Source organism: Lolium rigidum, chromosome 1, assembly GCF_022539505.1.
Source record: "Lolium rigidum isolate FL_2022 chromosome 1, APGP_CSIRO_Lrig_0.1, whole genome shotgun sequence".
Classification (NCBI taxonomy): Eukaryota; Viridiplantae; Streptophyta; class Magnoliopsida; order Poales; family Poaceae; genus Lolium; species Lolium rigidum.
The window spans coordinates 331,966,415-331,991,149 of NC_061508.1; the positions used below are offsets into that span (position 1 = coordinate 331,966,415).

The 24,735-nt window shown below is 43.4% G+C and overlaps 1 protein-coding gene across 1 annotated transcript; it reads right to left on the reverse strand.

The window, feature by feature from the left end:
• Positions 1-5,968: 5,968 nt before the first annotated feature.
• On the reverse strand, positions 5,969-6,460 carry LOC124663451 (probable amidase At4g34880). Its single transcript, XM_047201153.1, has one exon. The coding sequence runs from the start codon at positions 6,458-6,460 to the stop codon at positions 5,969-5,971; it is 492 nt and encodes a 163-aa protein (XP_047057109.1).
• Positions 6,461-24,735: the final 18,275 nt, after the last annotated feature.

The window sequence follows — 24,735 nt, forward strand, 5'->3', positions numbered from 1 at the left end:
TCCGAAATTTTCAAATCTCTCGGGTGCGCGAACAGCGCTCCCGATGGGAGTAGCCCGCGAGGCTATGAGCAAATAATTTGTATTTGATCATAGGCTCACACCATATCTATTTTGTCTTTCTCAAACTTTTCATTTGTTTCGAAGTAGCCCCCGAGCATTTGGGCAAAAACTTGTATTTGATCAAAGGCTTCCGAAATAATCAATAATCTTTTGCTGTCGAAATTTTTTGTCATGCGTCTTTGTCGAAAATTTCTCTTGTCAAGGTGACATCATTGCTTACGATAGCCACGATTACTGTATCGGGAATATGCGAGAACCGCTTCTCTCTCTGCCTTGTGGGTCCAATTTTCCTATCCAATTGACACGTCGTGCACGTGGGGGACACACGTCCTCCGCTTTTTCTGGCCTTCATACTGTATCGCCTGTCCGTTCACTTCTCAGTAAAAATCCATTTTTACCCCTTGTCCACGTGTTTGCTATCTGCATCATAATTTTTCCATCCAACGGTTGCGTCGACTCGCCGCACCACTACATAAACCCATCATCTTCCTCCTTCAGCACTTTCGCTCGCGCCGCATCTCTACTCCTCCTCTGCAAATCCTCCATTGCTTCCCTTGCTTCAAGCGCTCAACCACTCTCACACTCTTCGCCGCCAAGTCCATTGATGCCGCCACGCATTCGTTTGACTAGGCATAGCACGCCGGAGTCGAAGATGACGACAACAGATCTGGGAAGCGCCGAGTGGGAGAGATCCAAGATTTCTGCCCAAGACATCAACTTGCTGAGGAAGATGGGATTCAACAAGAAGGAGGACTCACTCCAATTCCCCAAGGAGGAGAGCTACCCGAAACCTCCAATCGACTATCGGGTTAGTTTCGTTGACCACCTCATCCGGGGTCTTTCTCCTCCAATCCACGAGTTTCTCCGTGGTCTCCTTTTTATCTATGGGCTTCAGTTACATCATCTGACGCCCAATTCCATCCTCCACATCTCTATTTTTATCACACTATGTGAGTGCTTCCTCGGGGTCCAACCAAATTGGGCTCTGTGGAAGCGCATCTTTTGCATCCGCCGTAATTGCTCTCACAACGTCGCCTATAACATTGGCGGCGTTGTTATCTGTGTTCGTTCTGATGTCGAATATTTCGACGTCAAATTTCCCGACTCCGTCCAAGGTTGGCGGAAGAAGTGGCTGTACATCCATGAAGAAAGCTCTAATCCAGTGGAAGAAAACATCGCCCCTTTTGACGGAGAAGCCAAAATCCTTCGCCGCCATTCTTGGGATGCTGAAGCTACTGATGCTGAGAAGTTGGCGACAGAGGCGTTGATGACTCGCATCCACGAGCTACAAAACACCCGCGGCAAGGAACTTTCGGGTATTGAGATTACCGCTTATTTCCTTAGGACTAGGGTGCAGCCTCTTCAAGCTCGCAAAAACCCCTTCTGGAAGTACGCTGGTGAAAAAGATGTCGATAGGCTCTCAAAAGATCTTCCTTTGAAGGATTTTGAAAAGCTTATCCGCAAAATCTCATCGCTCAACAAGAAGGATTCAGTTCCAAGTTCTTGCCGTATTGCGCCATATAGTAACGCCAATCCCCTTCCCGAGGTAATTTTCCTCTTTTAATTGTTATATTGCCTCCTCGAGTTTATTATTTGTCGACTACTATCTTGTTAACACCTTTTTGTCGACCTTTTTTTTTCAGGACCACCCTGTCCTTGTTTCTCTTCCTCCTCTTCCTGAAGGTGGAGAAGTTGAGGACCGTACCGTTGTCGACGATGACAACCAAGGCACCTCGCGCCCTGCCACTGAAGTCGCGGGTTCCCACAAATCCGCGGCTTCCGCTGAGTCAGAAGCCACTGCCTCGACACACTCTCTTCCTCACGCTTCTCCAAGGATGAAGAGAAAAAGGGATGAAGTCAAAGATTCCGGCACCTCCAAAGCCGAAGAAGCTGAGCCTTCATATGGGAAGGCAGCTTTCAATCCATATACTGATGCCCTCGTCAGCTCGTAAGTTACTTTTTACTCTTTACTTTTTTGTTTTGACGTTTCTTGTCTATCTTGCTTCTTATACTGCCGCCATTTTTATTGTAGTGATGACGAGGAAGAGGAACAACCTACTGACGCGGCTGCTCGAACGAGTACGTCGCGTACTTTAGTTGTGTCCGAAACTCAGCGTGATGGGGAGGAAACTTCGCCTCCTCAACAAAACGTCGAGCATTCGACTCCACCTGCGAGCCCCCGTGCCTCTTCGCCAAAGAGGGCAAGGCTCGAGCCATCCAAGGAAACCATCATATTCCCTGGTGACTCTTCGACACCTTCATTAGATGATGTAAGTGTTTCAATCTTCTCTTTTTTACTCACTTGCCGAGCCTTTCAGTCTTTTTATCTCTGCTTTGTTTCTTACGATATGCTGTCGACTCCAGATTAGCTATATTGACTTATTTTTCTTTTGATCCTCCTTTCAGCCTTTAATGAATGAATTTATCCGTCTTGGTACCCAATTTTTCGGGTATCGTGATCATAGCACGAAACTGGAAGGTACTATCTTCATCTATCTCCTTTGTTGCATTCACTCCACTATTTTTGTCATAACATTTAATTGTCGCGTATTTTGTCAGGACAACTTGCGGAAGCCAATAAGCGTGCTAACGCTCTTGCTGCTAAGTTAGAGCAGAGCGAAAGAGCCCGCAAGAAAGCTGAAAAAGAGGCTGCCGCCATTGAAGATCTTCGAAAGAGGCTCCATGACGCAGAAACTTCCTTGAGCGAGAATATATCTCAGCAATCAGCTCGAGAAGCAGAGATCCTCTCTCGCTTCGAGTCGCAGAGTCGACGTTTTGTTAGTAAGTGCCGAAATCCTTGTGTATTTCCTCGGGTTACTTCACATTTTCCCCACGTTCTTTATTTATAAGCTACTCTTTTCTTGTTTTTAGGGAGAACTCATCAGGAGTACGAAGTTGAGGGTCAATTGACAAGGTATCAACTTGTCAATGCCTACGGATTGTAGACTAGGGTTTAGTTAGATGTAGAGGGCAAGTAGATCTCGAAGGTTTCAGCCGAACAGTACTCGACGAATATAAAACTAGGGTTGTGTTGACAGTAGATTCGATGCTTTCTTTGTCCCTCGACTCCCCCTTATATAGGAGGTGGAGCCGAGGGATTCGTATTGTACAAGTTACAGAGTCCGGGAAGGTTTCTAACTCATCCCGCAAGATTACAAACATCCTCTCCTAATACAACTCTAGCTTTCCATAACAACAACTTGGACTTCCGATTCTTCTTATTCTTCGAGTCATGGGCCTTCAGTAAACCCCGGGTACTATCTTCGGCAGACCCATTGGGGATGCCTATGTCAGTGTATGACATAAGTATGCCTAGGAGGCATGTCGAATAAAGTACCCTGGCTCTATTAAGAAACACAAAGCGCATGGACTCGAAGTCTCGGAAGCCCAAAACAATAAGGATCTGCGAGTTAGGAAAATAGAGTTGTAATAGGAAAGTTGTATCAATATAGGAAAGTCCCAACACACCTCGATAGTTTGTAACTTGTACGACACGGAAAGGCCTCGGCTTCACCTCATATATAAAGGGAAGCCGAGGGACGAGAAAATGATCGAATCATTGTAACCCTAGCCACCGTATTATTAAGTTGAGCACCTTTGTTCGGCTGAACCTTCGAGATCTACTTGCCCTCTACTTTTTACGAAACCCTAAGTCTACAATCCGTAGGCATTGACAAGTTAATCCCTTGTCAGTTGGCGCTGATCGTGGGGATTAGAGGTGTCAAGGTCCTGATCTCGATGGCATCATCAATATCGTCGTCAACAGCAAGCAACATCATGGAAGGAGGTAAACGAGTGCAACCCGATCTCCTCGATTTTGTTCCTCACGATCCTGCCTGTGTGCATGCATATGCCCATCTGGAGAACTCGACGGAGATGACGTTCGGGAGCTTTCGCTTTCCCGCCGGGAAGGAAGGATCGCACTGTCTTTCGGCATCGATTTTTTCGGGACCGTTTGCGGCCAAATCCGACCCCTCGGGATCGTCGACAACATATGTTGAATCAGGCGATGAATAAGCTTCGCAGCCACGCTGCATGAAGCCCGCCCGCGGCGGGGCACTCGAGGATCTGTTCGGTGGCATGACTTTCGGGTCGTTCACGGAAACCGATCTGTCTCAAGATAGCGACTCGGAGAGCTTCACTAGCTTCGAATCTGTCCACACCAACAACTCCCTCGACAACAAGGTCTTCACCGATTTCTCTGACGGTGTCACCTGCCCTGGGTTCGAGGGAAGCGCAACACAACAAATCTGTGTAATCACGGGAGAAAACCGTGAAGCTGACGAGGAATCTGAGTCTTTCATGAGTTGGGTAATCCTTACATCGATCCCACAGATCTCATGCGCGGAACAGGAAGAAAGTACATCAGGCCTAAACCACAAGAAAAAGTCAGCCTGCCGCAAGAAGCATGGGACAAAGCTACAAGGGCTATGGACTGCACGGAGCCGATGACCACGCAAGTTTCACCGGCAGCACTTCAGGCATATCAATACAAAATCGCCGCTCCAGATCGACGTGAGTTAGAAAAGCTTCGGCAAACACTTGATGCAAGAAAAGTTGCGGAAGATGCTTCCAGCGAGCGTAAAAACAACCTGAGCCGGCACTCAGGAAGTTTGGCAAATAATGACGGAGGCCATCGGGGAAGAGCAAGATCTAGGTTGGCAGGTATACCCGAAGGAGAACGGGACAACCTAATCCAAAACCTCGACATGTCTTTCATGTCGATAGACACGAGAGGAAACATAATCCCAAAAACGCCAGATGCAGGATATATGGCGGCACATGTTTTCATGATGGCATCCAAACCCCAGCCAGGAGACCCTCGATCATCATTGTACCAGATGGCTATGGTAGGAGTCGACGTTATTGGGGCAGCAATAGCAGGAAGAGAAATCGTACCACAACCTGAAGGTGCTCCACACCGAAACAATCCAAGGAAAAATAGTACTCGACACACTGTGGCGGCAACACGAGAGGCCCCAAGAGAAAGCGACACAAGAAACACAGTAGCTCAACCTCGAGTCAACAGAGCACGCGAGGAAAGGGATCGCGAAACCAGAACACGTGAGCGTCGGCGTACACCGGAAGATAGCGATGAAGACTTGTGTGGACTCCCTTGCTTTACCCGAAGGGTTCGCAAAACTCGAGTGCCCACCAGCTTCAAGTTACCTGACAACTATAAAAAGTTCGACGGGCTGCAAGATCCAGAGGATTGGCTAGTCGATTATCTGGAGACAGTAAAGTTGATGGGTGGAACAAGAGCAATAGCTATGCAAAGTATCCAGGTCCACCTCAGTGGATCCGCAAGATCTTGGATGAAGAAGTTGCAAGAAGGATCCATATATAGCTGGGAAACTTTCGAGGACCTGTTCATGAGGAACTTTAGGTCCACCTGGAAAAAACCAGCGTCAATAGAGCAGCTAAAGACTTGCAAGCAGAAGTCGGATGCAGTGGCGGAGGACCCATTCTGGCAAGCAGTGGCATTCGCCACACCTAAAATGTTGCCACCATTGACTTTTACCCCATTCAGTTACAACTTTTAGCTCCATATAAGCCTCACGGTGCTTGTTTTGTCATGGGATTTGGCTACTTGTTGTTGATTCACTGTAACTTGTTTAAATGCAATTGAAAAAAATCTGCCGTTTAGGAACTTTGATCATTTACTCAACAGATTTCAATAGTTATTTGGTCAATTTTGCCATACCTAATTTCTAGTTCGTCCTACGCCACTTGTCGGATGAATCGATGAGAGCATACATCCAGCGATGGAACATCATCAAAAACTCGGTTGAGCATGTGTCCGATGAAAGAGCAATCGATGCATTCTAGCTTCCAATCATGGAGAAGCAAACAGGATAGGAAGTGGAGGAGGCAGATCTGCTGACCATGCCTTGGCCACCGCAGGGCTTCAGCCGGCTGGGACGCCGGGGGCGCGAAAGTTACACCACTCGCTGAGGCTGGCGGTGCCGAGGATCACCGCGCCGGCGCGCCGGAGCCACTCCACCACACCGGCGTCGCGCGCGGGGCGGGACCCGACCAGCGCGAGCGACCCGGCCGTCGCGTTCGAGGCGCCGGCCGCAACGATGTTGTCCTTGATGAGCACGGGAATGCTGTGGAGCGGCGGGAGCGCGGCGCCTCCGAGGAGGCGAGCGGCATCGGCGCGGTCGGCGGCGGCGAGCGCGCCGTCAGCGTCCAGCTCTACGACGGCGTGGAGGGCCGGGTCGAGGGACGCGATGCGGCGCAGGTAGAGCTCGAGGAGGCCGCGCGAGGTGAGCGCGCCGTCGGCAAAGGCGCGGTGGATGGACTCGATGGTGGCCTCCTCGAGCACAAAAGTGGCGGTCGCGGTGGTGGTGGCAGCGGCCGCCGCGAGGAGCAGCGGTACGAGGTACCGCAGCAGCATGGCCGGCCACGAGGAGAGGACCAGACTGTTGACCTTGGGATGAAGGGGAATTTGCCGCTAGCCTGTGATGCTAGCCGCCCATGACCCGTGCACGGTGCACCTGGTGCAGGCGTGCCGCGTGCAGCAATTTTAACTTACAATTTGAAGCACAAATTCCATTCGGCTCCCAAATTCCTTTCCCACAAAAACATATTTTAAAGTGTACAAAAAAATCTACACGTACTGACGTACATCTTCAATATATATTTATCGTTTGTAAGTTTCGCAAAAAACTGATTTTTTTTATCTGCGTAAAAAACAGAAAATTTGTCTTGTTAAATATCTTATTTTTAGCACCGGATTTTATCTTTTTTACACACACCACAAGACAAGTCGAATATTAATGAAACAGCTTTGTTGGCGCGTAATACGTGAAGATATACGTGCGAATTTTTAGTTTTAAATTTTTTAACATTTGAAAATATGTCTAAGATGCATTTCAAAATAAAGAGAGTATATGCTTCCATGAGCCAAAACATCAATTCAATTTGGCTCCCGGATGCGTATGCTCCCTCTGCCAAGAAAATATATTTCGATGTGTCGAAAATTTTGACAAAATAATTTTACATGTACATCTCCACAATATAAAGTTTCGAGAAAAACACGATATTTTTTGTTTTCTATATAAAAACAAGATTTTTTGTGTGTGACAAGTCTTATTTTTAGCACCAGATTTTGTCTTTTTGCACACCCCACAAGACAAGTCGAATTTTCATGAAACCACTTTGTGGATGTGTATGAAGATGTACGTGCGAATTTTTTGTTAAATTTTTTTAATGTTTCAAAATATAATTAAGATGCATTTCAAAATAAAAGGAATTACATGATCCGATGTGGCAAAACACCACTACCATTTTAAGGAGTAAAAAAAAATCTTTATGCCAATAGTAACTAGTCTAAATTGGGCTATGAATTTGGTTCGTTAGGTTATCCCTATATGCTGGCTAGGTAGGCACCTGCCCCGCGCCCCATACCCCGCGCGCAGTGTGGGCCAGCCCGGTTAGGCGTTTTTTCGTGTTCTTTCTCCTTTTCTTTTTTCCTTTTTCCTTTTTTTTATGTGTTTCTTTTTTCTGTTTTCTCATTTTATTTTTCATATTAAAAATATATTTTTATTTTTTTTCAACTTTTAAAAATGTTCAAGTTTGAAAAAAATTCAAATTTGAAATTGTTCATATTCCAATTTTGAACAAATTTCAAGTTTTAAAAGATTTTTAAGAAATTTGAACGATTTCCAATTTTTTTAAAAGAATTTGAACGATTTTTGAATTTTGAACAGACTTAAAATCCTACATTTCTAAAATGTATATACATAAATTTTGAAAACATAAAAAAGAAACCAAAAAATGTTAGTTTTCCAAAACAGAATTGTAAACAGAAAAAAGAATAAAAAGAAAAAAGAAAAAAACGTTTACCTGTTGGGCCGTGGCCCAATTAACAGCAACCGGGTCGGAGGGATGTGCGGCACCCACTTGGTCGCATATAGCAGCTCCCAATACAATTATCATTTTGGTTTCTTGCATTGTACTCGCTCGGTCTCGTAATATAAGATCGTTAAGCATGTTAGATTAGCTAACTAAAACATCATATATTTATAAATAGAGGGAGTAATTTAAGTATGGAGTTGAACTTTTGTAGAGAAAGTCTTGTGTGTATTTTTTTCTAGCGACTCTACCTTTTCCAGATTTTCTGAACTTTCTAAGCATGTAAGGGTTTATTGCGATCGCTAGTTCTATTATATTTATTTAAAATTTGCTTTTTAATTTTTTTACTTTCTCCCTACCCTTCCCTTGCCTCTATTGGTAAAATGGAATGAGCAGAACAATTTCAAACGTGTCTTGGTGTGAACGCAATTAGGAGTTGTGTCAACCCTAGTTGTTGTAAGAGCGAATGACTAACCAGAAACTCTTTATGTTTGATAATGTACCTGCAAATGATTACATGAGAGGAGAAATGCACTTTTGAACATGGGAACATATGCTCGTGCTATCAAAAATAACATTATAAATGTAAAAAAATGAACAAAAAATTGGTGTGTATACATAAACAATATATGTGCGCACACCAAATTTCTTAGAAAACTGACATTTTGTGTCCTATATAAAAAATATAAAGAAATGTATCGTGAGAAGCTCTTTTTAAGGACTAATTTTGTCATTCTCACACACGACACGAAAATATAAAGAAATGTATCGTGATAATCCAAAATTAGATTATTTGGTTTAAAATCTTCTAATTATCCTAATTAAATTTCACACAATCCATATTCACATGCTATTTGTTATACCATATCATATACCGTATCTGGAGTACCACTTTGGAATCGAACATTCCTATTCGCCAGATTTTTTAAAATCAGATATGGATACCTAAAACGGATTTGACGTTGTTTTCGGTTTGGAAATTATCCTGTCCATTTACACCCATAAATTTGCCACTAGCCTGCCTGATGATGCTCGCCACCCATGACCTGTGCACTAGCCTTTACAGCGCAGGCGTACAACAATTTTAACTTACAATTTGAAGCACAGGTTGAGAAGTAAAAAAAAAGTCTTTATGCCAATAGTGGCAAGTTCAAATTGGGCTATGAAATTGGTCCGTTAGCGCTATCGCACTATAAATCATTTGGGTTTCCCCGCACTGTACTCACTTCGTTTGGTGATATTAGATGGTCAAGCAAGCTAGATTAGCTAGCTAAAATGTCTTATATTTGTAAATAAAGGGAGTATTTTAAGTTTATAATTGAAATTTTGTAGAGAAAGTCTTGTGTGCATATCTTTTCTACGGACTCTACTTTTTTTTTCCATATTTTTGAACTTTCTAAGCATGTACGGGTGTATTGCGATCGCTAGTTCTGTTCTATTTATTTGAATTTGCTTTAAAAAATATTATATCTCTATTTTACTTTCTCCCTACCCTTTCCTTCTTCTATAGGTAAAATGGAATGAGCAGGACAATTTTCAAACGTGTCTTGGTGTGAACGCAATTAGGGGTTGTGACAACCCTAGTTGTTGTAAGAGGGAATAACTAATCAGAAGTTCGGAACTCTCTATGTTTGATAATGTACTTGCAAATGGTTTCACAAGAGGGGAAATGCACTTCTAAATATGGGAGAATATGCTCGTGCTATCCAGAAAACATTTTAAAATGTAAAAAAAATATGAACAAAAATTTGGTGTGTATTTTGGTTTCTTGCATTGTATTTTAAGTCTAGAGTTGGAATTTTGTAGAGTATTGTGTGTATATGTTTTCTTCGAACTCTGCTTTTTTCCAGATTTTTTGAGATTTCTAAGTATGTAAGGGTGTATTATGATCGCTAGTTCTACTCAATTTATTTTATTTTTATTTTTAAAATATTATATCTCTAATTTAGTTTCTCTCTACCCTTCCGTCCCTCTATAGGTAAAATGGAATCAGCATAACAATTTTCAAACTTGTCTTGGTGTGAACACAATTAGGGGTAGTGACTCTTGTGACAACACTAGTTTTCTTTCGGAAAGACAACCCTAGTTTTTGTAAGAGGAAATGATTAAAGGTAACTCTCTAGGTTTTATAATGTACCTACAAATGATTTCACGAGATGCACTGCATTGACCATCAAGAACTAACCATTGTACGAGCAAAGCGGACACCTCTATCTATAATGATAGAGTAGGATACACATGTGGCCATGCCAACCTATCTTTCAACCAACCGTAGTGAAGCTCCATCATGGCCCATCAAAGTGTTTTTTGTGTCACCAAATAAATGGTACATAGGTGGAAAAAAGGACTTGGGTCATGAAAGTTTAAAATGTGACTCATTACATTAAATTATGTGTTATAATTGGAGGAAGGGTTTATCATAGAAAGAACATGGCATACATCATCCATCGATTAGAAATGCCACATACACTTTATCTGAAGTTTTCTTATCCATCTATACACAACATGGTCAAAACTGGGGGGGAAATGTCTGAAATATTGCAACCTAGTCCATGAAACACTTTTTTTTTCAATTAACCAGAAAATCATTGTCATGTATACTTCCAAACGGCTGAAGACAAAACAATAGTAAAAATGATTCAAAAAACTTCTGATGGGGGCTAACCTGTAAGAAGCATAGTGTTCTCCAACTTTAAAGAGAATGACAGTTTATTAGTCATTATTGATTTGGTTATGCTTACATTATTTAGATATGAATTAACACTCTACATCAGGTTTAACTAAAATACATATACATGAACAACCATTTAAGTAAATATTTCATCATTGTTCATAAACTAAAACACACACACATGAATAGTTACATGGTATCAATACAAGTGACATGCATCCAAGTCAAAATGCAGGAGATTTAAATTTGCATAATTTTAGTATAACAGAGGTATTTCCATACGTGGTTGAAGCTATATTATATAATTTTGTACTATCCAGTAATAAAAATATGAATATATGTTTCTACATATGGATACGCTAATGTTTGATATGCTCGTTACAAGTTGCATAAGTCTTAGTTCTTAAATATATTTTACGAAACCATTGTTGCTCCGACATGTGTTAAGATCACAACGACTCTACATAATTAGCAGATTATCGTACAACTCCGTCTTTACCTAATATGTGAATGTACAACAAATTTTCATGTGAGGCCATTTAAAAGTGGCTCATGTTTAGCGGCTCACCGAACCACATAAGTTACACCCCCATCCAAGGGTTGTCGGGGAGGAATTCCACTCGATTTGAGCCTCTATGGAATAACCGCTCAGGTGGATATCTTTGAGAAGAACCGAGAGATTGAGTGAATGAACCGAAGTTTCATTATTGATGTTACTATTTAGTCTTATATAGGAGTATATGAACAGTCAGTGTTACAATGTCATGTCGGTTATAGTGTGTACATCTATTGGAAGAGGCATGGTGCTTGTTCCGGGTGTTCAGCATTTGGACAACGCTAGGATAAAATAGCTACATGCAGTTTATACCGACACACATTCCGAACTGCTCACTTAGCATAGATTTGACACTGAATACTCTTAAACGTCTTCACTTTCCATTGGCTTTTTCAGAATCATTGGGAACTTGATCAAAAGGGCACACAAGAACTCCAACGAATAGCTAACTCTGATTGTTTGTTTTGATCTCTAATTAGTTAATCACTAAAACGTTTAAGACAAACCAGATAAACGACCATGTGGTTTACTCTCATGAGCCTCTAACAGTCCCTCGCATTGATTTTTTTTTGCGGTGGCAGAGAAGCAATATCGTACCATGGTGTCTAGAAACAGCCGCCATGGAAACGTTTTTTCCTACTATTACAAATGCGGCAGCAGGGTGTGCGAGGGTCTCCATGGTCATATGTATCCCTCACCGGTGATGGGTCTCCATGGTCATCTGTTGAAGCTTCTCTATGTCGAGATCGAACGGGGAAGAAGTACAACCTAATTGAAAAAGGAGTTGGGACTTGGAAGATGAGTTGGGCCATGTCTTAAATGAGAGGTCCACAGTAAGGGTTTACCACATATGGGTGCAGTGCTAGTATAGATTGGATCATCATGCCTATGCTCCCGGTAGTTGTATTTCATTCCCTTAAAAAAAGTAGTTCTATTTCCTAGATCTGGAAGACTAAATCTTTCGAAGAGCACTCATTTTATTATTAAGATACTGTGACATTGGGGAGTATAGTGCATATAAAGCTGGTGTATGTTATTACCTCCATAAACTTTGTGCAATTCTACAGGCAATATAATTCCCCACCATGGTCCAAACAATTTGGGCCTTTGGGCCTTACAATCACGTCCATTCGTTGATACAGTATTTATTATGGAGCACTATAGATGATTATTAATATGTTGGTAGACTTTTTCTAAAATTAAAGCTAAAAATCTTTTGTCGACCATTCATTTTGTTATGTAAGTATACTTGTATTATATGCCCTAAGAAAAATTGGAAGTCGCTGCGAACCACAATTCCTTGTGTCTAGGAACAATAACCCGACGTAAAAAGACAGCTCGAAGAGACCAAGAGATACAATATTATCATCCGTATTTCGTTTTCTACCCGGCAACTATGCAACATTTCTTGTACTCGGAGAATCACAATTCACAAGCCACGCTTGGCGGGCGCTGTCCCGTACGACGCAACTCCACACACGCGGAGCCAACAAACCTCAATTCCTTCTGTCGAAAACCGCAAATCTGATATATAAAACACAACTCCAAGCCAAGAGATGAAATTGTACATATATATACCTTGCAAATGGGTGATGTCATCTGGCACTGGAAATTAGTGCACTACGGAACCAGTCAAGATGCCGACGGTCGCCATGCCGTCGGCAGAGCTAGAATTGCCGTCGGCACAATCTTCTGCCGACGGCTGCCGTCGGCACAATACGTTCTCGGCACAGACTTAGTTGCCGTCGGCACAATACATGGTGTAATTTCTTTTCTAGTGCTTTTCGCTATTTTGTAGTACCCCTTTTTACATGATTTTAGGGTCAAATATTTTTTCAAATACTTTGAAATGTTTAGGCTCGAAAATTATAGAGCCAAGTCTGCACTTTCCGCGGTGTAGTTATCCCTAATGGCTTTTTTTCTGTGGTATGCGAGCACGACGATTACGAACGTGCATCGGCGTTTAAAAATGCCAAGCCCCGTCTGTTGTGTCGTAGTACTGTGTGCTTGCAGTTACGAAGGACTCACCATTGGAGCGGGCAAAGCGGCCACCTCTAGTCTATGATGACTGAGTTGGGTGGTCAAAGTCAAAATGTGGCTCATTTAAATTAAATAATGTGTGATAATTGGAGGAGAGTTTAATCATAGAAAGAATTTGCAAAGGACATAATCGTTCTTATACACTTTGTATAAAGTTTTCTTATCCATCTACACACAACATGGTCAAAATCAGAAAAGATATTGATTTCAAATAAATTGCAATCAAGTCAATTAAACATTTTTTACAGTAAACCTCCAAATCGTTGTCATGTATACTTCACAATGTTGAAGGACAAAACAACGGTAAAAATGTTTAAAAAAAAACTGAAGGGGGGTCTAATCTCTAAGAACAACACGTTTCTTCACCTCTAAACAAAAGGACACCATACATGATACATGTGTGATTGTTGTTTTGCTTATGCTTGCACTATTTAGATATGAATTAACACTCTACATTAGATTTAACTAAAGTACATATACATGAACAACCATTTAAGTAAATATTCTTATTTATGGTCATAACGTAATTTTGCGCACACATAAATAGTTACATCGTTCAATACAAGTGACATGGATGCAAGTCAAAATGTCTAAGATTTAAATTTGCGTGATTTAGTATAACATAGGTATTTCCATAAGTGGTCGAAGCTATATTACATAATTGTATACTATCAACAAATGGAAATATGAATATATATATTACTACATATGGATAGGCTAATGTTTGATATGATCGTTAGAAGTGCGTAAGTCTTACTTCTTAAATACATTTTACAAAACCATTGTTGCTGCGACATGTGTTAAGATAAACCAGTTAAACCATGTAGATACGCTGTTGTTTTGATCTCCAGTAAGTTAGTCAGTAAAGCGTCTAAGATAAACCAGATAAACCATGTGGTTTACTCACATGAGCCTTTAACAGTCCCTGGTAAATTTTTTTCGGTGGCAGAGAAGCAATATCGTACCATGGTGTCTAGAAATAGCCGCTATGGAAACGTTTTTCCTACTATGACAAAGGTGGCAGCAGGGACGTAGGGTGCCAGGGTCTAGATCCAGGGGAAGCGCTGTCGCCCAAGTTATTTCACAAGTTCATTTTCATTTTGCGCCATAGTACTGGACTTTGTGTTTACCTACCAAATGTTGGACGCACCATTTTTGACTCTGTACCCTTGATTCCACTATGATTATTGATCAATAGTAGAATAATTCTTTCATAGAAATAGGAGACATAATTTAGATGGAGCATGGTGTCACTAGTGGAAAATAGAGCATTACCACTGATTGGTATGGAACTTTTTTACCGGTTGCCCAACCGATGCAAAGCATCAGGTGCTAAAGATCCTCTTTAGCACCGGTTCAGTTACGAACCGGTGCTAAAGGGCTGCCGTGGTAGGAAAACTGCCTAAAACATTGTCGCGCCAGAATCTCGCTACCGGTGCCATTTTTATATCCAATTTTGTTCGAATTATTTTCCACTTCCTCTTTTTCTTTCTATTTTTTCAGAATTTCTAATATTTCAAATTTAGTCTCTAACTACACTTATCTCTAGTCAAATTACTTACTCGTGGTTAAACTTCTCGTTCGGTCATCCATCCTCCCACTACTCCAGCACTAGCACGCTTAACTTTCGAGTTCCTTCCCATCTCGCTTCCAAGTGCTTCGCGCGCATGTTATTGATACTAGTATCATATCAATCCTATTAACATGTTGGTCACGATATCACACTTCTTTATTATTTCAATTCCACATGATTCTTTTAATAACAAAAGTAAAGAAGAAAAATAATCTTGAATAAATAAATAAAACAATAAATTTTATTTATTTTTAAATTTTAAATATATTTAAAAATATATTTTCTGACGTCGTATGCAAAAGTTAATACCATTTTACGTTTTTCTAAAAAAATTATGCAAAAAAGTAAAAATTCAAATTTGTTAATTTTCTCTAATAGTAGGCTACGTAACTTACAGGAATCTCAAAATATTTTATTTTTTGAATTTTCTATCATTTTCTTTTGTATTTTACAGAGCTAAAAAGGCGATCAAGGGAGGGTGGAGGTGCGTGGAGCAGAAAAACCTTTTACACCGGTTCGTGACCCCAACCCTTTAGCACCGATTCGACACGAACCGGTACTAAAGGTCCCACATGAACCGGTGCTAAAACTCCGGCCTCTCGAACCGGTGCTAATGCACCCTTTAGTCTGGATTGTTACCTTACCGGTGCTAAAGCTCCAGGCAGCTCTGAACAAAAGCCTCTTTTTCTACTAGTGTGCTTCCTATGTATCCCTCACCGGTGATGGAGCTCCATTCTCATCTTATTTTTCTTTGAGGGAAATCTTCTTTGTCATCTGTGGAAACTTCTCTATATCGAGATTGAATGGGAAAGAAGTGCAACTTTATTGAAAAAGAAGTTGGCCTTGAAAGCTGAGTTGAGCCATGTCTTAAATGAAGGTCCACAATAATTTTACCCACTGGTCTACCACATATGGGCGCAGCGCTGGTATAGATTGGGTCATCCTGACTGTGCTTTCGGTAGTTGCATTTCAAGCCTGTTTTTTATGCAATCTCTTCCGCTAGCCAGAGTGGGGTGTAACATATCCTAGTATCATGCATATAAAATTGGTGTATCGTTACTACTTTTATAAACTTTGTGCAATTGTACGGGCAATATAATTCCACCTTGATCCAAACAATTTGGACCCTTCGGCCTTACACTCCCGTCCATTCATTGCTACTTATCATGGAGCACTATAGGTCACTAATAGATCAGCAAACCCTTTTAAAAAAAAGCTAAATACTTTTGTCGACCATTCTTTTTCCCCTCAAACCACAATTCCTTGCGTCTAGGAACAGCTCGAAGAGACCGAGAGATAGTAGTATGATATTATCATCCGTATTTCGTTTTCTAGTCGAGCTAAATACATCACTAGTCCTAATAGTTGTAGTTTAGGTGCATTTTAGTCCCAATAGTTGTAAAATGGAGTAAGTTAGTCCTATAAGTTGTTCCAATGTGCAAACCTAGTACCAAACTATTCTGATGCTGACACGTGGCATTGGTCTTTTCACCAAAGAGGCCCTACATATTTCGTATACCACACCTGCCCTTGCACATGCTTACCGCACGTGGGCCCACCTGTCAGGTGGGAGCAAAGAAATAAAACATAAGTTAAATAATAGAGCTTAAGGTTGCCGCCAGGATTCGAACTAGCGGCCTAGTAAGTAGGTTTCTCACCGCGGACGCGCGAACCATCAGCTCCAATGTTTAAATACGTCAAATAATAGAGCTTAAGGTTATCTATAACCTCGCCGTACTAAGTTATCCGTAATCGACTGGCCCATTTGATCAGGTCGAGCTAATACATGTCGCCTGTCACCATGCATGGTTCAGCAGCACGAGTATTAGCTTTGGCGACCATGCGTCGTTCAGCATCAAATTTAGACCGTCTGGCTAATTACTTCACTGGCCTGCAGTCTACCTATCATGCAAGGACGTAGCTACATGGTAATGGAAAATTAGCTATGATAATTAATTAAAGAAATATTTAGCTATTGTGCTTTCTTTGGAGGCACTCTACACTACGTATGTATGTGCTAGCTGTATAACATTAGCTGATAATTTAGTTAACTGATAATTAGTTTGCGGTAGTATATGAAATTTTTTCACATTTCATTGTAACTTTCTATAAAATTATTTATGTATATTTTGTTGTTTATTGTAATAGTACAATTTAACTGTATTGTATTTTCTAGTACTGCCGAAATAATTATCTAGCGGTGACCGTATACTTCGGAAGTTTAGGATCGGATGCAACCGTGAGAATTTAGATTAATACTAGGATTCATGTCAGCCGTGCATGTGTCAAAATTTAATTTTTTTATTATATTCCATAATTCCAGTTATTTAATAATTATGTTATATTCTTCAAAAAAATATTATCAATTGGCGAGCCAAAAATTTAGTGCGGCATACCTTTTGGCAAAATCCTAGGTCCGCCACTAGGTATTCATATGCAGGCCTTGGCAGTGTGAGCTTGAGTGAACGTGCCGCTCGGTGCCCGGACCATCCAGCCGCCAACGTGGGGTGCTCGTACAACCTGTCATGTGCAGCGAGCGATGAAATTTACAACATCATATGAGATTTTTGTGGAGAGCGTGAATATTAAATGGAAAACACTGCTCTTCCCCCGGGGAACAACGCTCTGATCCCGCGCTTCCGTCGGTGTTGCGCCTCCTCCCGCGGAGCACCACTGCCGCGCCTCCCCTGCGGAGCCGAGAAGATGACCGCGCGCGGGGAAAAGGGCGCTGATGCACGGAGGTGGTGGCACGTGCCCGGAAGATGAACCGTGTAGAGCTCACCGACGGCCAGCTCGCCGGTGCGTTTGGCACACACAGTGAGAACCCGAGAGTCGGGCCGCCCTAAGAGCCGTAAGGCCTCGACACGGGGGAGGAGAGTGGTGAACTCCCGCTCACCCACGGTGGACAGCCTGGGCGCGAGAGCCCGACGGAGACCGCCGCGCACCACCGCGGCAACATAGGCGTGCGGTTGGGCAGCATGAGAGAACAACGCCGACAGTGCGTGGCAGAGCGCACCACACCCGGCCCAGTCATCCATCCAGAAGTCGATGCGCTCGCCATCCCCAAGCACGACCCTGGAGATGCTCCTGTACAGGGGCATAAGAGCGGCAAGGGCAGACCAGTGCGGCCCCACGTCGATCCTCTTGCCAGCTGCAATGGGGCCGGCGGTGGAGCGCCATGCCCAGCACGCCCAGGGAGACAGGGGGACCGTGTGTATCCGGTGGAGAAGCTTGACCTGGAGGCAAGCATTCCGCGCTTGCCAGGCACTTGACTCCCAGTCCTCCCTCGAGTTTGGAGCGGCACACATGTGTCCAAGCGACGAGGCATTTGGCGCCAGAAGCACGCCCGTCAAAATTCCAGAGGAAAGCCCTTCGGAAAGCGTCGATGGCTCGGAGAGGAGGGCAGGGGGAAGCTCAAGGGCCCCCATAGCATAGGGTTGCGCCAAAAATATTTTTCACTAGGTAGTTGTATGTTTATCTATATTTTAGTGTGGTAATTTTGTAGTTAAACACCCATTGGCAAAAAAAATGAAGGGCTTTCCATGTTTTATCTAGGGCCAGCTGACACCAACAAGTCAGCTTCGCGGCTGGAGCATGCAAAGACCCAGGCTGTCTAGCTCCAAGCCTCCAACAGAAAAGATCGAACGATAAGTAAACGGTCTGCAGATTTTCAGAAGGAGTGATGAGCGCCGCCGGTTGTTAGGCGCGGGTTACATCCTGTTGATCGTGCGTTCGAATCCCCGGCAGAGGCCGGCACAGCGTTCTATTGTTTTATTTCTTTGCTCCAACCTGACAGGTGGGACGCCAGATATGGTATAGGAAAAACTTAGGGATCCTTTTACGAAAAGACCAAATGCCACGTGTCAGCACCATAATCGTTTGAGACTAGTTTTGCACAAATGAACAACTTTTGGGACTACTTTACCCCAGTTTGCAACTATTGGGACTAAACTGCACATGAAGTACAAGTATTGGGACTTGTGGTGTATTTAGCTCTTTCTAGTCGGCAACTATGCAACATTTCTTCTACCCGGAGAAGCACGAGCCATGCTTGGCGGGCGCTGTCCCGTCCGACGCGGCTCCACGCACGCACGCGGAGCCGACACCTACCGCCGCTCCCGGTCAGCACGCGCCCCTCGCGAGCGACACACGCCCGCCAAGGGATAAAAAGGCAGTAGCCAGGTCAACCGGCGCCGCGTCACGGCCCACTCACCACCCGCCAGATCCCTCGCGCGAGGGCTCCACTTTCCGACGACGGCACCGTGGAGAGGCCGGGAAAAGATCTCGTGCTGACTCGGCCGGGGCCGCTCGTGGCCACTCGATCACTCCCTCGAGTGTCGCGTCCCCGTCGCCACGCCCATCGTGCATGTGAGTTGTGAGCGATAATCTTGTTTTATTATCTGAGCCGACACACTTTACCTTTGCTACCGAGTAGTGCCCATCGATCTACCATTCTAGCTAGCGTGATGATGGAGCAACATGTGCTAACGTGTTCGGCTATAAACAGAGGAGATAAGAGTACTGTGTATTGCGGTGGAGGGTCCTAATAATGTGGCTGCATTGTCACCCCAAGATATCAGATAATAATTATAGCATTTTTTAAAAAACACATTACAAACGTAGACGCTCACATACACGCGCATACACTCACCCTACGACGGCATCTCCAACGCGGCGACCCAAAATGGACGTGTTGGACCGTCCGTCTTGGGCCGTTTGAGTGGCCGCGCAGACATCGCCAGCGTCCGCGTGTCTGTTTGGGTCGCACGCTGCGCCCAACGCAGCGGCCACCCATTTACCCATTTGGCCTATTACTTTGGACAATAGGCCATTTGGCCACACATACTTTATAAATAATATCTAAAAAATATAGAATAATATCTAACAAATATAGAATAATATCAAATGATATAAAATAATATCAAATAAAATGTAAAACGAAATGTGTCATAGTTTGAACAAATATAAAAATTACAAATTGAGATTGTCAACTCAATTTGTGTGCTCTAGGATCTCCTTCTGCCTCTTCTCGAACCAAGCTCTCTTCGCCTCATTCATGGTGATCAAGTCGGCGTTCATGATCATGTTATCCTCGGCTTGCCGTTTCAGCTCAACTTTCTTCTTCTTCAACTCCACCTCTTTGGCCCTTGCCATTGCTATGAGCTTCAATTCTTTCTTTTTGAGCTCAATTTCTCTAGCCTTCGTGATACGGGCATGAAGGCCAAGGTGAACCCCAATTTAAGGACTCCACCTAGCTAGTTATCTTATTTTATGTATTTTATATTATGGTCATATGTAGGCCAATTAGGGTTTTTAATAAGTTGTGTGTTTCGACTTGGGTCTATCTGAGTCAAACTAGGGAGGCCCACTAGGGGCTTAGCCGGCCACCACCCTCTCATACAAGGGCTGGTGCGGCTAGGGTTAGAGGTTGACAAGTTTAGGTTAAAACTATTGCGTGTGTTCACGTGTATCATCCCTCCGGAGGTACGGCACTGTCGTTTATCTAGTTCATAATAATATTCGCTGCGAAGGTTCTTGTATTCATCAAGGATTGTCTAGCTCAAGTTTGAGGCGTATCGTTCATCGATCCGTTGCTTGCTAGATTACTCCCTCTTCTCCAGACTGCATTCATCGCGTTGTTGGGAGATTTTATCTACCCGGGTTCTCGCTGTGAAAGATCGGGCAACACCTAGGAGGATCTGTTGGGATCTCCTTATCATGTGGTATCAGATTTCTGGGTTGCTCACGACGAGGTATTGTTGATCGATCTCTTCGGATCGGTTTGCATCGGAGGAGATTGGCTCAAGGTTGAAGGAGGTTGGGTGGTGCAGTTTTCCTATCATCTATGGCTGTTCCAGGTGCCAAAATCGCGATTTTTTTTGTTTGGCATCATGAGGAAGAAGCTTATTTGCGACAGGAATCGGCGCCAGGGCCGGCCGACCAGCTCCTGCACCGGCCGGGCCGGTGCCACACCCGGCCAGACCGGGCCCCAGGCTGGCCAGACCGGCCAAAACCGGCTCCCGGGCCGGTGCCCATCGGGCCAATTCCAGGGGCTTCTGCCCGCCAGGACGGTGCCTAGGCCGGCATGACCGGGCTCCAGGCCGGTCAGGCCGGTGCCCAGGCCCAAACCGCCCCCCTGACCGGCCCTGCTGCTGTTTTTGTGTTACCTCCGGCTGTTTCGTCTGCTGCTGCTGTTGATGTTTCTGCTACTGTTTCTGTTTTGGTGGCGTGGCAGATAGGAGTGAAGATATCTATCATGACTACCTCGGTATGGTGACGGGTTCACAATTTGATGCACCTACAATCAAGTGGAGGTTGGCTAGTTCCGCGACACCGACAGAATTTCAGCTTTGGGAATCTGACATGGACAGTGGTTTTGAGAGATGCAAGGCATTTGATAGTACGTTTGGTGGCCAAACTGAATTTGATATTGCATACCGACGTCTTGATGATGTTGTGGCTAGTTGGTATCGTGATCATCTGATAGTCGAGGGTATCATTGGTGTGCGGTCTAGTTAGGCAGATTTCAAGCAGTTTCTGCGTGCTAGTTTTAAGTTTACAAGGTTGAACTAGCAGGTGGTGTGTTCTGACACTACCATGGAGAGGAAACCTAGCTCTGATACCATGGACACTACTGTGGTTATGGAGGAGGATGCACCATTGAGCGGGCTGAATATGCAACTCAAGAAGGTACAAGAAGATGCTTGCAAGACAGTTGACAAGGGTCAGCGGTGGAGTTTGTTTTAGACTCAGTGCATTATAAAGGGCAAGTCTTGCAAGTTGATGATTGATGGTGGTAGCTGTACTAATGGCATAAGCAAGGCGATGGTGGCAGCATTGGGGTTGTCTACATGGCGTCTTCCTGAACCTAAGCGTCTTAAGTGGTTGAATAGCCGTGGTATGCTGAAGATTACTCATAAGGTGTGTGTGCCATTTACAGTTGATGATTATGTTGATGATATAGAATGCGATGTGTTGCAATTGGAGGTGTGTGGATTGCTACTTGGGCGTCCTTGGCAGTATGATCGTAATGTGACACATGCTGGGAGAGCAAATACATATTCTTTTATGCATGGTGACAAACAGCGGACTTTGAAGCCTTTGGGTGATGATCATATCAAGTCCAATGTGGAGTTGGTGGTACGTAAGGAGAAGTTGCACAAGACTAAAGTGCAGCATGAGGTGCATGATGTTCCTAGCGCCGATATTGGTGATGTTTCAGCCATGCCTGTAGATGACAAGCCAGTTCTTGTTGGTGACAAGCCGGATGAAGCTAATCCTATTGTTGATAAGGATGTTGCAGCATGTGCTACAGTTCCAGTTTGTATTGATGCTAGTATACAGACTGATGATATTTGTGCTGATAGTGTTTCAGTGCATATGGCGCAGATGCGCGTGGGAGGAGTGGGAGGTGAGCGCTGATGCGTGCAGTTAACACACGTCCGTTGGAAACCCCAAGAGGAAGGTGTGATGCGTACAGTAGCAAGTTTTTCCTCAGAAAGAAACCAAGGTTTATCGAACCAGTAGGAGCCAAGAAGCACGTTGAAGGTTGATGGCGGCGAAGTGTAGTGCGGCGCAACACCGGGGATTCCGGCGCCAATGTGGAACCTGCACAACACAATCAAAGTACTTTGCCCCAACGTAACAGTGAGGTTGTCAATCTCACCGGCTTGCTGAAAACAAAGGATTAACCGTATAGTGTGAAAGATGATGATTGTTTGCGAACAACAGTAAAGAACAATTGCAGTAGATTGTATTTCAGATGTAAAGAATGGACCGGGGTCCACGAGTTCACTAGTGGTGTCTCTCCCATAAGATAAATAGCATGTTGGGTGAACAAATTACAGTTGGGCAATTGACAAATAAAGAAGGCATAACAATGCACATACATATATCATGATGAGTACTATGAGATTTAATCGGGGCATTACGACAAAGTACATAGACCGCTATCCATCATGCATCTATGCCTAAAAAGTCCACTTTCGGGTTATCATCCGAACCCCTTCCGGTATTAAGTTGTAAACAACGAGACAATTGCATTAAGTATGGTGCGTAATGTAATCAACACAAATATCCTTAGACAAAGCATCGATGTTTTATCCCTAGTGGCAACAACACATCCACAACCTTAGAACTTTACATCACTCGTCCCAGATTCAATGGAGGCATGAACCCACTATCGAGCATAAATACTCCCTCTTGGAGTTACAAGTATCAACTTGGCCGAGCCTCTACTAGCAACGGAGAGCATGCAAGAACATAAACAACATATATGATAGATTGATAATCAACTTGACATAGTATTCAATATTCATCGGATCCCAACAAACACAACATGTAGCATTACAAATAGATGATCTTGATCATGATAGGCAGCTCACAAGATCTAACATGATAGCACAATGAGGAGAAGACAACCATCTAGCTACTGCTATGGACCCATAGTCCAGGGGTGAACTACTCACACATCGATCCGGAGACGATCATGGCGATGAAGAGCCCTCCGGGAGATGATTCCCCTCTCCGGCAGGGTGCCGGAGGCGATCTCCTGAATCCCCCGAGATGGGATTGGCGGCGGCTGCGTCTCTGGAAGGTTTTCCGTATCGTGGCTCTCGGTACAGAGGGTTTCGCGACGAAGACTTTAAGTAGGCGGAAGGGCAGGTCAGGGGGCGTCACGAGGGACCCACACGCTAGGGCCGCGCGGGCCCAAGCCTGGCCGCGCCGCCCTAGTGTGGCGTCGTCTCGTGGCCCCACTTCGTATCTCCCTCGGTCTTCTGGAAGCTTCGTGGAAAAATAAGCCCCCGGGCGTTGATTTCGATCCAATTCCAAGAATATTTCCTTACTAGGATTTCTGAAACCAAAAATAGCGAGAAAATAGCAAGCTGGCTCTTCGGCATCTCGTCAATAGGTTAGTGCCGGAAAATGCATAATAATGACATATAATGTGTATAAAACATGTGAGTATCATCATAAAAGTAGCATGGAATATAAGAAATTATAGATACGTTTGAAACGTATCAAGCATCCCCAAGCTTAGTTCCTACTCGCCCTCGAGTAGGTAAACGATAACAAGGATAATTTACTGAAGTGACATGCTATCATAATCTTGATCAATACTATTGTAAAGCACATGAGATGAATGCAGCGATTCGAAGCAATGGTGAAGACAATGAGTAAACAACTGAATCATATAGCAAAGACTTTTCATGAATAATACTTTCAAGACAAGCATCAATAAGTCTTCCATAACAGTTAACTCATAAGCAATAAGTTCTTAGTAGAAAGCTTTGAAACAACACAAAGGAAGATATAAGTTTCAGCGGTTGCTTTCAACTTCAATATGTATATCTCATGGATAATTGTCAACACAAAGTAATATAACAAGTGCAATAGGTAAACATGTAAGAATCAATGCACACAGTTTACACAAGTGTTTGCTTCTAAGATAGAAAGAAGTATGTAAACTGACTCAACAATAAAGTAGAAGAATGGCCCTTCGCAGATGGAAGCATGGATTACTATTTTTGTGCTAGAGCTTTTCATTTTGAAAACATAGAAACAATTTTGTCAACGGTAGTAATAAATCATATGTGTTATGTATAAGATATCCTATAAGTTGCAAGCCTCATGCATAGAATACTAATAGTACTCGCACCTTGTCCTAATTAGCTTGGATTAACACGGATTATCATTGCATAACATATGTTTCAACCAAGTGTCACAAAGGGGTACCTCTATGATACGTCCCAAACGTATCTATAATTTCCTATGTTCCATGCTACTTTTATGATGATACTCACATGTTTTATACACATTATATGTCATATTTATGCATTTTCCGGCACTAACCTATTGACGAGATGCCGAAGAGCCGATTCGTTGTTCTAGCTGTTTTTGGTTTCAGAAATCCTAGTAAGGAAATATTCTCGAATTGGACGAAATCAACGCCCGGGGGCCTATTTTTGCACGAAG

What these genes read in the sequence shown, in the direction of transcription:
- LOC124663451 (XM_047201153.1), bottom strand. Translation starts at nt 6,460, where the DNA reads ATGCTGCTGCGGTACCTCGTACCGCTGCTCCTCGCGGCGGCCGCTGCC.